General features: G+C 35.3%; 1 protein-coding gene across 1 annotated transcript; it reads left to right on the top strand.

Annotated features, from left to right (window-relative positions):
* The first annotated feature begins 12,305 nt into the window (after positions 1 to 12,305).
* Positions 12,306 to 13,486, top strand: LOC121972903 (SPX domain-containing protein 1-like). Its single transcript, XM_042524520.1, has 4 exons — positions 12,306 to 12,311; positions 12,423 to 12,470; positions 13,028 to 13,048; positions 13,103 to 13,486. Exons 1-4 carry the CDS (start codon positions 12,306 to 12,308, stop codon positions 13,484 to 13,486), a joined length of 459 nt encoding a protein of 152 aa, XP_042380454.1.
* The last annotated feature ends 331 nt before the right edge of the window (positions 13,487 to 13,817 follow it).

The raw sequence follows: 13,817 nt of genomic DNA, 5'->3' as shown, positions 1-13,817 counted from the left end.
TAAAAAAATCTAAGTTAAAACAAGATTCTAAGTTAGATAATTTGCAAAAGAAATATTTTTGAAAAAAATTTCTAACTTAAATCTTTGAGAATTTTCTAAGTAAAAACTTTAGGGGGAAAAATTTAAGCTACAATTTTAGAAGAAATTTTAACTTAGGCAATTTTTGAGAATTTTTCTAAGTGAAAATTTTACGCAAAATTTTTCTTCTAAGTATATAAAAAATTAAAGATTAAAAAAAATGTTTTGAAATTTTTTTTTAAAGGCATTATTTAAATTTCAATCTTAATGCTTTATCAAAAAGTTAATTAAATATTTTCTATCAATATTTTGGCTTCTAGGCAGTGGCGAGGCATTAGGCCTTCTTGGTTATTGGAGCAACAACCACTTTCTTAGATAAAGCCTCATAAAGAAATTTTAATGTCTAATTTTTTCGCTGAAAGTTCTAAATCTAATTAATGGTTCAAGTTAAACAGGACTTTGGAATCCAATATAGGTTCCAGCCTACTGGATTGACTAAAAATTTCTTAGGGATATATTTTTTTGAGATATGCCTAATTTGTCCTTTGTGGTATCTAAAGTATCAATTTAGATTATTAAATTTTCTAACATTTGTATTAGATGAGCATGCACGGGTTTTCAAGTTATTTACTTGTATTTTTAAATTATCATTTTCTAATTTTAATTTGTCTAACTCCTCTAATGGGCAAGATTTAACAAGTACTACTTTTAAAATTTTAATTTCTTTTTCTAATTTACAGCAATCCTTAGTTAACAGTTTAATAAACTTAAATAGTTTATCGGGAGGAATAGATCGTTACCTGACTTACCTTGTCGATCTCGTTGTCCGTGTCTCCCCCTGAACTGCTGCTATCTTCCGACGTAACTCCCCCTTCATCGATGCTCTCGATGCTTATTTCGAAAAAGTTTGACTCGCAGTCGTCGTCTTGATGACTTGCCATTAGTGCAAGTCCGGAGAAGGCCTCGACTTTCGATTCGGACGACGTATCGTCCCACGTCACTTTTAGGGCCTTGCAGTTTTGGACAGGTTTCTTACCTTTGTCCTTGTCCTTATTACTCAGCTTGAGGCAGTTGTCCTTGACATGCCCTTCTTTGTTGCAGTGGTAGCAGCGGATCGTCCTTTTCTTTCTACCCTGTGGATGGTTAGTATTTTTATATTTATAAAATTTCTTGAAACGTCTTACCATCATAACCATTTCCTCGTTGTCGAGAGAGGCTCAGGTTCGTCTCTCGATGCTTTGAAGGCGATGTTGTGCTTGGGCTCATTCGTACCTACACATCTTGATTCATGCACTTCAAATGTCGAGAATAATTCTTCTAAAGTAATTTTTTCTAAAGCTTTAGAAATATAAAAGGTATCTACTAGTGATGCACATTTCGTATTTCTAGAAAAAGAATTTAGTGCATACCTGAGCGAATCTCGGTTACTTACTTTTTCTCTGAAATTCAAAAGTTTGGTGATAAGTTCTTTGACTCTCTAGTGCAGATGCGCAGTTGGTTCGTCTTCTCCAAGTCGCAAGTTGGTGAGCTGGTTGTGAAGTAGATCCCATCTTGCGAACTTGGCTTCGGATATCCCTTCGTACAGCTCAAGAAACTTCTCCCAAAATCCCTTCGCAGAGTCGTAGTTGCCGATTCGGTTTACTTCTTATGGCGGAAGAATGCTCAGTAGATGATACTCCGCTTTGCTGTTTGCCACTTACTCGGTCTGCTCGTTTTTCATCCATTGATATTTTTCTTTGCCCTCCGGTGCTACAGAACCAAATTCCATTATAAGAAGTAATTCAAAATCGGTTTTGAAAAATACCTGCATTTGATTTTTCCAAGTAGAGAATTTTCCTTCGAATTTTGGCGGGTAGATGATTGGTTCGGCCATTAGTTCAGTGCTTCGTTCGACGGTTAGTCCTCCTGAAGCATCCTCGCTCTGATACCACTTGTTGAATCGTGGTGACCAGCAAGAAGGGGGGTTGAATAGCCTGCAAAAATAAAAACCAATCATTCTCGAACTTTCAAAATAACACTTGTATAAAATAGAAAAGCGATAAATTAAAACAGAAAAAAGAGACACAAGATATTTACTTGGTTTCAACCGGGTAGGTTGTTAATCCAAGTAGTGGAACACACTAGAATATCTCCTTCAGGCGGAGAAGCCTCTTACAGCAGTGAAAGCACAAAAAGAAAGAAGCTAAGTTCTAAAGGAAGCACACAAGTGTTGGAATTACAATTCTTGAGATGATATGAAACTTCTGGATTAAGGCTGTATTTATATCCTTGGTCGGGGTGTCTGGAAGGGTTCCAGGTGCCTGGGAGGGGATAAAATTTTATCCCTTCGCAACGGATCGCGTTTGACGCAATCCTGGTCAAAAAGTCAACTCTGGGCGCCCGGAATGGTTCCGGGCGCCCCGAGCGCCTCGGACTGTTCTGGGCGCCTCGGGTGGGAAAAGTCAACCTCATTGACTTTTTCAACCAGGGTCTTCTGCTCCGACTCCGTTTACCTCAGTCCGGGTCTTCCGCTCGCTTTGGTGATCTAGGCCATCCGGAATAGGGCTCACCCGAACCCAACTTTCGGCATTCTCGAGCAACCTTCCACTCCGGCTTCTCATCCCTCGGAAACGCCGCGCGCCTCCTTCTCGTCTGCTCGCGTACTCTTCGGTAGTGCCTCGTACCTAGACACACTGAGCCCGTCGGCTCCCTCCCGTGTCATCCTTCTCACTAGCTGCGTCTTTTGCTCGACTCCCTGTGCTCCTAAGGTTCTGCACACTTAGACACAAGGTTGAAAACATGACAGGACCTAACTTAACTTGTTGATCACATTAAAATTCTGTACATATGACTCATTGGAAACTCCGTCAATTGATCTAACAAGTCAGTCTAGCGAGTCAGTAGGAAATTGATGCACTTGGTTAATCAATTAACGATCACTCAAATTGAATTATCCATCCTCCAAAGTCCATTGTACTAGGTTTCCCTTTCTACTTAGATACCAAAAATCTTCCGCCATAAGCCTACTTATCTCTGACGCTCTCTATGAGTTATGGGCCCACCACGCTTCCACTACGTCATTTTGATCGATTAATTATCCAACCCACTCCTCAAATCTGTCGGATGCTCTTATGATGTGCTCCATGTTATCTCCTGATTAGATACCGCCAATAGGACAATCTCTCAAGGGGACCCACTCCCCATCTCTGTCAAATGCTCATGGGGATCTACTCCATGTTCTCTCCCGATTAGCTACAACTTATTAGACAGGGGATCAAAGGGCCAACATTATGGTTTTCTAGATCACCTTTAGAGCTCCGCTCCCTCTTGGAATATTTCCATAGTCCATTTAAGCCTTATAAGAAAGTGGGCTCCTTATGGATCCATCTTCTAACTAGTGTCCCAATAGGCCTCCCAGCTTGTAAGCCCATTTCACCATTAATACAACACGTGAATTTGTTAGAAAATTAGAAGATCGTATCCATGTACAAATATCCAACACGCCCTCCCCATACCCACGATGTAACTACTAGATATGACAAAAGCATGGCGATGGGACACATTGTCTGATAGCGAAATGATGTCTCATTATATTAAATGTGGGAATTGTGAGAGATATTATAAAAGTGAGTCATTCTCCACTAGTACAAGTACGCGCGCATAAACACTCACACCTTCTCATATTTTCTTACATTCTGTGCCACTATTTTGCTCCCATTATTTTCTCACTTGATCGTTAGAGTAACTGCAACACAAACCCCTGACCCACTTGCTGATGATCCCCCCTCCTTTTGTAGGTCGGATCCTCTGGATCATTTTTTGCGGTCCAGAGGATGATCCCTTTACATACGTTGGTGGGGATGGATGGTCCCCACCTATTTTACAAGTGGAGGCCATCAATCCCACCAATGGTTCAGAAGACGAAGGAATCTTTTTTAAGGTAAAATATCTTTTAACCCTCCTTTATTTTACCCCTTATTTAATTAAAGTTAAATGTGAAAAAAATTCTAAAAGATAATTATACCCTTATATTTTTGATATTTTTTTATAATATTAAGAGGAAAAAATATATTGAATTGATATGGAAAATAATTATACATGTCTTCAGGGTCGGTTCTTTAATTATTGATTAGTTGGATCAATGGTATACATAGTGAGAAAATATATATAAAAGGACAAAAAAATATAAAAGCATCCAATGATGGTGCCCTTCATCACTCGCTTGGATTTGTGGTTGATGTCAATTTGTCGGTGCGTCCGCTCTCAGTGTGCTACAAAGAAGAACTTGTCAACTAAGGGTTGAGATTGTCGGTGTTACTCTCTTTGATGGGCTAGTGATAAACTGAGATGTGAGGTTCGCGTGCATTCATAATAGAACAAAAGAGCTCGAGGAATACGAAGAAATTTTACCTGCGTATAAGAAAAGAAAATTATATATTTACTTATTTTCACGGAACCTTATATAATCATGGATAAGGGTGGATCTAAAATTTTAAGTTTATGAGAAAAATAAAAAAAAATTATTATACATTCTATTCAAAAATTGCACGATCGAGATGATGAAAATATACATTTTAAACTACTTCATTTTATTTTATTCATATAATTAAGTATTAATGTTTATATATTATTGGAGGTTATATATAAGATTTTAATTAGTAAATCAACAGTCATGCACATATTGAAAATATCAATTAGAATATTGAATTATCAAGAATTAGTTTAGATACCAACAAAGGAAATAGAATAAATTCAATATGATTTTTTCCTCTTAAGATTATCAAAAAAAATATCAAAAATACCAGAACATAATTATATTTTACAAAAAAATTTCACATTTGACTTTAGTTAAAAGGAGTTAAATGTTATTTTTAAAATACAGGGAAACAAAATTCTACCTGATAGAAAATAGAGGGGGTTAAACGTATTTTTTCCTTTTTTTTTAATGATAAATCAAAACAGACCATCCATTGATAATTTATTAAGAAAAGGATGTTATTTAATAATTATTATTTTATTATTGATAAAAAAAACGATCATAATTTTTTTTCTTCTGCTTTTGTACCTAAACTACTAGACAGATTTTCTTATGTAAATAAAAGATTTTAATATTTCTTTGACAAGGTAGTTTTACATATACATGCATATTAAGAGAATTTGGCTTCTCCAAGAGCTCTTTGGTGGAATCTCAGGCTTCAATTCAATTGACATCTTATGCGGGAAGCACACTAAGCAAATGGTCCTAAGCTTTTTCATTTATTGTGTACTCATCCATTTGCTTCTTTTTGTCCATCCATTCTCATCCATTATCTTTTCATTGGGTTGTAAAAACATCTAATTCATTTGATGTTTCCATATTGAATATTCTCCCTTGATTTTTCATGAATAGATGTTTGATCCGGTCATTACTTTGTTGCTCTCATAACGATCAATCCAATAAAAATCATTCTCACTTGGAAATCACTTGTTGGGAACAACATGTTAGATGGTTGAATGATTAGAGAGATGCAGGTGGATACTGATTGCTATGATCTTAGCTTATGCTGTTTCTAATAGCTTATCAAGGTCAATTATAATTGATTAGTGTAACAGAAATTAAAAAAAAAAATCAAAACATATCAATTGTAATACGTGATCTAAGAGGTTTGAATCTTTCATTCCTACTCTATGGCTTTTAACTCTGGTGAGTCACTCAAAAGCTTCACTAGTTTTTTTTCCTTTTTAAGACATTTTTCAGAGGTGAACAAACTTCTTATAAACTTTCAATATCTTTAGCTTTAGTTCCTAATTTGTTGGGTTAGATTATTTATTAATAATCTATTGTAGCTCACGTAACTTATTAAATTAGCTTTAATATAAAATGACCTAATGTGATGGTTGTTTTGGCTGATAGGTAATTAAAGTCAAGGATTATATAAATGTAGACGTTTTAAAGTTATTGTTTTATGAGTGGTTATTAAGAGTTAACGTGTGGGATAACTTTCATAATAAACAAAAAAGATTATTTATTAATAATCTATTGTAGCTCACGTAACTTATAAAATTGACTTTAATATAAAATGACCTAATGTGATGGTTGTTTGGCTGATAGGTAATTAAAGTCAAGGGCTATATAAATGTAGACGTTTTAAAGTTATTGTTTTATGAGTGGTTATTAAGAGTTAACGTGTGGGATAACTTTCATAATAAACAAAAAAGATTATTTATTAATAATCTATTGTAGCTCACGTAACTTATAAAATTGACTTTAATATAAAATGACCTAATGTGATGGTTGTTTGGCTGATAGGTAATTAAAGTCAAGGGCTATATAAATGTAGACGTTTTAAAGTTATTGTTTTATGAGTGGTTATTAAGAGTTAACGTGTGGGATAACTTTCATAGTAACAAGAAAAAAAAAAAGGAATAGAGATGAGAAAATTTTTACATGTCAAGAATTTATCCATTGCATTATGGATCCGGGTATATTTTCTTTAAACTCTTATTATAGATATTAATACATTGTGAAAGTCATTATATCCAAAATCCTTTTACATATAGTGTAGTTTTTATAATTAAACAATCGTATAAAAATTACAATTATAGTTTTTTTCTAAACAAATGGTATCAAGACAGATTTTGAATATTATGATTTTTCATGGAAAAAAAATCCTAATTATAAAAAAATTGAGAAATTATAAATTGTTGCTGTTAAGTTGATTAGTTTTAATATTGAAGAGTTTTGTTTATATGTATGATTTTAATTTGGAATTATATATTATGAATTCAGGTTTGTTAATCGTCAAAGTAATCAACTCTATGAAATTTACTATTTCAAAAATTATATAATTGTATATAAAGAATTATGAATGACATATTTTGGATTATTTAAAATTCATTGTTAATAGATCACCAAAGGTATATAATTGCTTATAATTAATAATATTAAAGGATTTTAAACATAATTGGTAAATGCTTGTATATCCAAAGATAGCATGCATATTATTTTAAGTATCTTTGTTAGCCCACTAAAATACGTTAGTTTAGCATCATTTCCATTATAGTTATGTATTTAAGTATTATCTAGAGGTGAACTTAGAAAAACAAATAATAAATCTAGTTGCTCTCATTGAGCAACCCTGGGTGATCAGTTCGGCTCTATAAAATTTTTTTGTTGGTCATCAAGATAAATCGGGAAGCACACACGATGGATAGTGTAAAAGCTGAGCATCATTAGATTATGCGCCCTATTTAGAGAAAAAAAATTCTACAAATATGTCATAGCTACAGATCGAACTGTAAATACTTGGATGGTAACCTGAATATTCTACCGCGTCTAAAGGTAAACTTAGATACATTATTAAAGTTGATTTTGGTTTGAATTCATTAAATATAATGAAAGTATTAATGAGTGAGTTTGTGTAAATGTTTATAGCTCTCAAAAATATGTTTACTTTGGGAAATATAATGATGAAGTTCAATGTGCTTAGTTATGTTCACTAATATGAACAAATTAGTTTCAAATTGGGTGTTATGAACCTTGATATGATATGGCATTGGTAATGGAATAGAAGCTTATAACCATTGCTAAGACTAGTATAAAAATTGACAAGACTTTTTATGAGGCTTGAGAGCGATCTAATAGATTGAGTTTGAACTTAATGAAAATGACTGAAAATGTTAAGTCATCTATGCCCAAAATTGACCGTGCGAGGGAATTCATAAAAATGATTAAGGAGTACTCACAATCAAAGATTGCTAATAAGTTTGTGGGGACCTTAATGAGTGAGTTAGTTGACGACTAAAAAATTTGATTAGTCTTAGCTCATTCATGATCATGTGACAAATATGGCAAATCTAGCAGCAAAGTTGAAGTAGAATAGATGCGAGTGAGTCATTTCTAGTATTATTTATCATTAACTCACTTCCTTAAGAATTTGGACAGTTCTAGGTAAATTATAACACCATTAAATAGAAGTGGAACTTTCAAAAAATTATGGTTTTATATATTGGTTTAAGAGGAAGGGAGGTTGAAGAAAATGAGTAGTCCTGCTTACTTTTGTAGCAAAAGGTGAAGTCATCACCTTAGCGGCCCCTCTAAGGTGACCCCCACACACTCCGAAAGGGGATAAATCACGGGGGTATTTGCCCTAACACAGTAATCCTTTGCATGAGGGAGGTGAAGCACTTAGCGAGATATTTTTGCATTCTCTAGGAATTGACCCTAAGATAGGGATGGGTCAGGTTTGGTTTAGGAGACTTTTGGGCATGTTAGGATCATATTAGGTTCAGATTGACTCAGATTGCCCTAAAATTAGAGTTCAATGGATTTTTAAGATTAAATTAAATTTTATTTTAAAAATTAAGATATTTTATGTAAATCAATATTAAAGTTAGTATGATAATAATGAAATATCGAGATAAAAGAGAATAATTATAGAGAAAATAGTAAAATAAAAGTAATTTTTAATTGGGTTATTCAAATTATTCGAGTTCAGGTTGGGATTTTTTTTTGTAAAATCCTTATTCCAACCTAACTTGAATCCACTCGACCTCCTGATCCATTCAAATGAACACCCTTACCTAAGATCTATCATAGCAAATACTCGTGCAGATACCAACTGTGCCAATCTGTGGGAGCTAGTAGTCTTATTCACTTGAACCACAAAAAATGATATTGATGATACTGTTAGAACAAAAAAAATCACATATCTCCATAATGATATGATATTATCTACTTTAGGCATAAGTCCTCATGGATTTATTTTTGGACTCTACCTAAAAGCCTCATACCAATAGAAATATTTTTTTATCTTTTAAACCCATGATCCTAATAATCTCCCCTCAAATGAAGGACCACAATTATTCTCTTGGTTCATATCTCCCCTTAAGCATTCAGTCACTATTAACTTACTCTGGGCCTCCCCTCAAGCATCCAGTCACTATTGACTGCTCCGGTCCTCTAAGACCTTTTCACCGCCTAAGATTCACTCCCCTAGAATTTCATGTAAGCATCCGGTCATCCTTGACCTGCTTGGACTTTTCGCTTAGAGTTCAATCCTTTGGGAGCCTCACCTCATTCGTCAAGGCCACTATTCTACCCACATGGCTAAATTTGGACCATAATTCTAATACAACTTGTTAGGACCTGTGTGAACTAGAGGGAGGTGAATAGCTCTGATCACTTCATTGATTGATCTTATGCTCATTGTTTGAATGCACAATAGAAATTTGAATCCAAAATAGATGCGACATGTTCAACTCTATAATTTACTTGGTATTCATCTCTTAGGTGACTAATCCAAAGCCTACTTTTAGTGATCTCTCTCCACTATGAACTTCTTATTTTTGGATAACTTTTGGAAGTGTAGAAGCCTCGTACACCTTGTTTTTACAAGAACACAATAAGCAAATACAAATACAAATAAAGTGTAAAACAACTTTACAATGAACATTTTACTTTACTTACTTCTTTGTCGCTTTGAAATGCCTGTTGGAAATGCAGCATTATCAATCGACTGATTTTCCCAACCAATCGAATTAATCCAAGATTCTAACCCAATTAAGAGCTCTCTTGAATATCAGCCAATTGATACTTCTATATCAATCGACTAATCTCTAAATTTGATTATTCTAATGACCAAATTCACCTAAACTTCTCTACCACCCTTGCATCCATTCCAACGATCGGTTCAGGCTTTGACCTCATGCCAAGAATCTGGTCATTGACCTTCTTGGACTTTCCTTGCCTTGCTTCCAACACAACGACATGCATGGGCTTTCTCTTGCCTAGTATATGACTGACTTCAACCTACCAAGACTTCCTTTGCTTAGTATCTAGTCCATTGTGACCTGCCAAGACTTCCGTCATCACTATGTGTCCAGTCCTTCATGACCCACTTGAACTTTTCATCTCATGTCAAGTGTCCAGTATTCCATAACCCACTTGGGCTTTCCTTCTCGTGCCAACTGTTGGTGCAGTTAAGCACCAATAGTCAAACTTAGGTTTTGATAAATGGTTTAAAGTTAGATATTGTGTGATCTGATTCTATTATCGAGTGTGTAGAAATTGACTGATTTAGAGAATCTGACACTAGGCTAAAGCTCAGTTAGGCCCCGTTAGGTTTGAGGACCTAATAACTAGCATGAAATCCAGATAGGTTAAGGTGTGACCTGATATCTAACAGAAAGTTTAGCTAGGTCTATGAGACCTAACAACTGCCTGAAGTTCAGTTGGATCTGCAGGCCTGATAACTAGCAGGAAGACCTAATGGGTCAAGAGGCAAGTTAAGTGACTACAAATGATAAGTGAAGGTAAGTCAATGGAGGAGAGAGATTCGGTGAGGACGACTCTCAGTGGGACTATAGGCGCGGTTTAGCTTAGAGTCATTTCAGAAGACTAAGTTGAAGCCATGACTAGATCTTGGTCTTAGTAAGACAAGATTTAATTAATAATGTCATTTAAATATTATGATAACTCTGTTTTAGGTTATACTTGGTTATGCTAACCTTGTAATGCAAAAAATCAAATGGTTAGAAATATGGCTCCAGGCACCCGGACACAGTCCAAGCGCCTGAACACAGTCCAAGCGCCCAGAAAGGGGCTGAATTGTAGGTATCTTGTTAGTATCCTAAGGTAGTTTTGATGTGATCAACTAAGTCAGGTTAGGTTCTATTGGTTTTAACCATGTGTCTAATTGTGCAGGAACTTAGGAGGATAGGAAGTCAAGCAAAAGATGCAGCTAGCGAGAAAGACGACACGGGAGAGACACTACAAGAAATTTTAGATTTAACCACACCTAATAGACAACAGTTTTTCGAGAAACTGTTGTCTTTTTGCCATTTAACAACGGTTTTATTGAAAACCGTTGTTGTTCACCATAATTTTTTTTTAAATGACAACGGTTTTTAAAAAACTGTTGTCTAATGTATGTCAAAGACAACGATTTTTAAAAAACTGTTGTCTAATGTATGTCAAAGACAACGGTTTTAAAAAACTGTTGTCTTTTAGCGTTGCTTACATGATAATATACAACAGTTTTATTAAACTGTTGTCTATTGAATGTAGTTGAATCCCAAAAAAATAATAGTTTTTTTTAACTTCACGAAAAAAAACTCACGAACAAAGAGTTTTTTGTTCGCGTGAGGCTAGGTCACCACTGCCGATTCCCTTTTCCCCTCCTTCCCAACCCGACGCTGATCCTCGCCGCCTATCGACTTCTTCTCCCCGCATACATAACCACCAGCCAAGAGTTACTCAACGCCGGCTGAAGCCTCATTGAGTCGTGCCTTGCTCCGATCAACGCCGACTTTGATTGACATGTCCACTACAACAAATATAATTTTTCGCAGCGCATCATCAACGACGTGCGATTAGAGCACGCTATTAATAATAGTTTTTATGGCGCACCCAATTATATGCGCTGCGGATAATATAATATTTATACAAACGACAACGTGCAAAAATAATATGTTATCAATAAATTTTTCTACGGTTTACAGAGTGCGCTGTTAAAATTTAATATTAACCGCGTGTGAAATACACTATTAATACTTATTATACAATATAAATGATGGTGTGAAAAACATATGTCGTCAATAAATATTATAAAATATTAACAATGTACTTGTGGGTTGTTAATAATTTTTAAAAATTTAAGAATTTTTAAATCCCTAAACTGCCGCATCTAATTATGTCTGCCAAAACATCTGTTTGTCAAAACCCTTCGTCAAATTTTTTCCGCCCAAACATTTCGCCGAACCAACAAAACCCTTGGCAAACTTAAACTCCCTCACCGAAATCTATCTACCGTCGAACCAAAACCCTCTTCGATCCCTAAACTCCATCCACCGAAATCTTTCTACCGCCGAACCAAAACCTTCGATCGTCAAGCAGTAGATCCCAACGCTGAGGTGATCGACCAGTCTCTTCGCTTCCTTCGCCCGGCGCTTAGGAGACCTCTCTCACTGGTGCGATTACCTCCCGTATGATTCTGCGGCTACCACTGGTAACGTCTAGTATACTGTTGTGACCCTTCTCTAAATCCCTAATCTTCTTCTCTTTCTTCCTCCCGTATGCTGTTGCGACTGCCAGTGGTGTTGTCTGCTAGTTTGATTGTGTCGCGCGGCCGCTACAGCTGCCTTGCCTAGAAGAATCACAAATCCCGCTCGTCGCTATATGGTTTTTTATCTCACTATCTGAGAAGTCGCCAAGGAACCTAAGCGTGTGTAATCGCCAGTCCATTTTTTTCATTTTGCCCCATTTTGGTGCTTTTTTTCCTCCATATTTACAGGTTGGCTAGATTTCTCATATTCATTGGTTTAGCATAATGGCGGCAAGTAGAGTTTCTATTTTTTTTTTTCTTTGTAATAATAGTTGCGGTTGTTTATGATAATATCTCCCTCTTTTTTTTTATCTTATCCTCTGGTTATTATTGTCTGTTCAGAATGCGAGAGTACTTACAGATGAAGCTACCGAGGAGAAAGGAGATCGTGTGAGAATGCTATATATTTGATTTAATTAGTAGAAAAAAATTAGTTAAACTAACACTAGTCTCAATTTATGTGATCGAGCTTACTCTACAGTTCTGATATGTTTTTTTTAATGTTTTCCTATATGCTTAGGAATCTCAGATTGAGTTTGATTATAGGTTCTATCAAATTTTAGATTTTTTTGCATTTTAAATTTAGTAAAATTAGCATCTTTTGTCTTATTTCCTCAGTCAATAATTACATGGTTTATTGTTATTGTAGTAATAACTCTGCATATTTTAGTGGAACTATGTTGATGAGGATGGAAACCTTTTTCCGAATAGCTCCTGCAACCAAGCGTGTGATGTTAAGTTTTTTGGCATTATCATTACTAGATGAGCATATTAAACCTCAGGACAACGTCAAATCTATTTACTTTTTACTCATTAATTGATAGAAGTTGGAAGCATGATTACTTGTTCGAGACTAGAGAAGATCAATTCTCTGTATGTGTAAATTCATATAATCTTTTTAACAAAACTATTCTTTTGTTGATGGCTTAACTTTTGATGTTATGCAGGAATCATTTGTTGGTGCTATGGCAATTGAGAATCTAGTCAAGACAACTTTTAAATTTGAGAATGTCCTAATGTAGGGTGATCTTATCGGGAAGCTGAGAGGACGGACCTGTCGGCTAGTGAAAATACTGAAGAAGTATGACAAGAGAACAGGAGCACTTATCAGGCAGCCCTTCATCGAAAAGGTGCTGCATCAGCCATTCTTTACAACTGATCTCCTATGCAAACTCGTGAAGGAGTGTGTGGCTATGCTCGACCACCTCTTCCCCAGCAACAACCTGTCAATTTCAGCAGAATGCGACGGACAAAATGGAGTGCCAAAGCCGGCACAATCAAGTGGGAGGGTTCCGGAGTTGGAGGAGATTAAATATATGCAAAGCTTATACATGAAGAGCACTGTAGCAGCGCTGCGGTCCTTGAAACAGATTAGGAGCAAAAGTTCAACAGTCAAAACAGATTAGAAAATCTCGTGTTATATTGTTCTACCTTTGTTTTAATAGTGTTATCATTTTGTTGGTTGCTTATGAAATTTCTTCAGAATGTTATAGATGTTATTTTTGAATGTTAGAAAATTGTATATTAAATTTTATTTTGAAATTTAGTATTTTGAATGATTTATAATATTGAAAAATTGTGTATTAATTTTTTTTATTTTTTATCTAAAAAAGACAACGGTTTTTCACCGTTGTCGTTGTTGGTGCAACATCCCTCAGGTCAAGGTTGACCTGGGTGACCAAGCTGAGTCTTGGTTTGAGTTTAGATGTTTGACAATAAGAAATTGATTGAAGAAGA

The sequence above is a fragment of the Zingiber officinale genome, chromosome 4A (assembly GCF_018446385.1).
Source record: "Zingiber officinale cultivar Zhangliang chromosome 4A, Zo_v1.1, whole genome shotgun sequence".
Classification (NCBI taxonomy): domain Eukaryota; kingdom Viridiplantae; phylum Streptophyta; class Magnoliopsida; order Zingiberales; family Zingiberaceae; genus Zingiber; species Zingiber officinale.
Note: the sequence above shows the minus strand (reverse complement) of the source record. Positions and strands in the feature narration are given on the sequence as shown.

Excerpts from the sequence above, each read along its gene's own strand:
- LOC121972903 (XM_042524520.1), top strand. Across the intron at positions 12,471-13,027 it reads CCGAGGAGAAAGGAGATCGT|GAATCATTTGTTGGTGCTAT; the intron begins GTGAGAATGCTA and ends GATGTTATGCAG. Across the intron at positions 13,049-13,102 it reads AATCATTTGTTGGTGCTATG|GGTGATCTTATCGGGAAGCT; the intron begins GCAATTGAGAAT and ends GTCCTAATGTAG.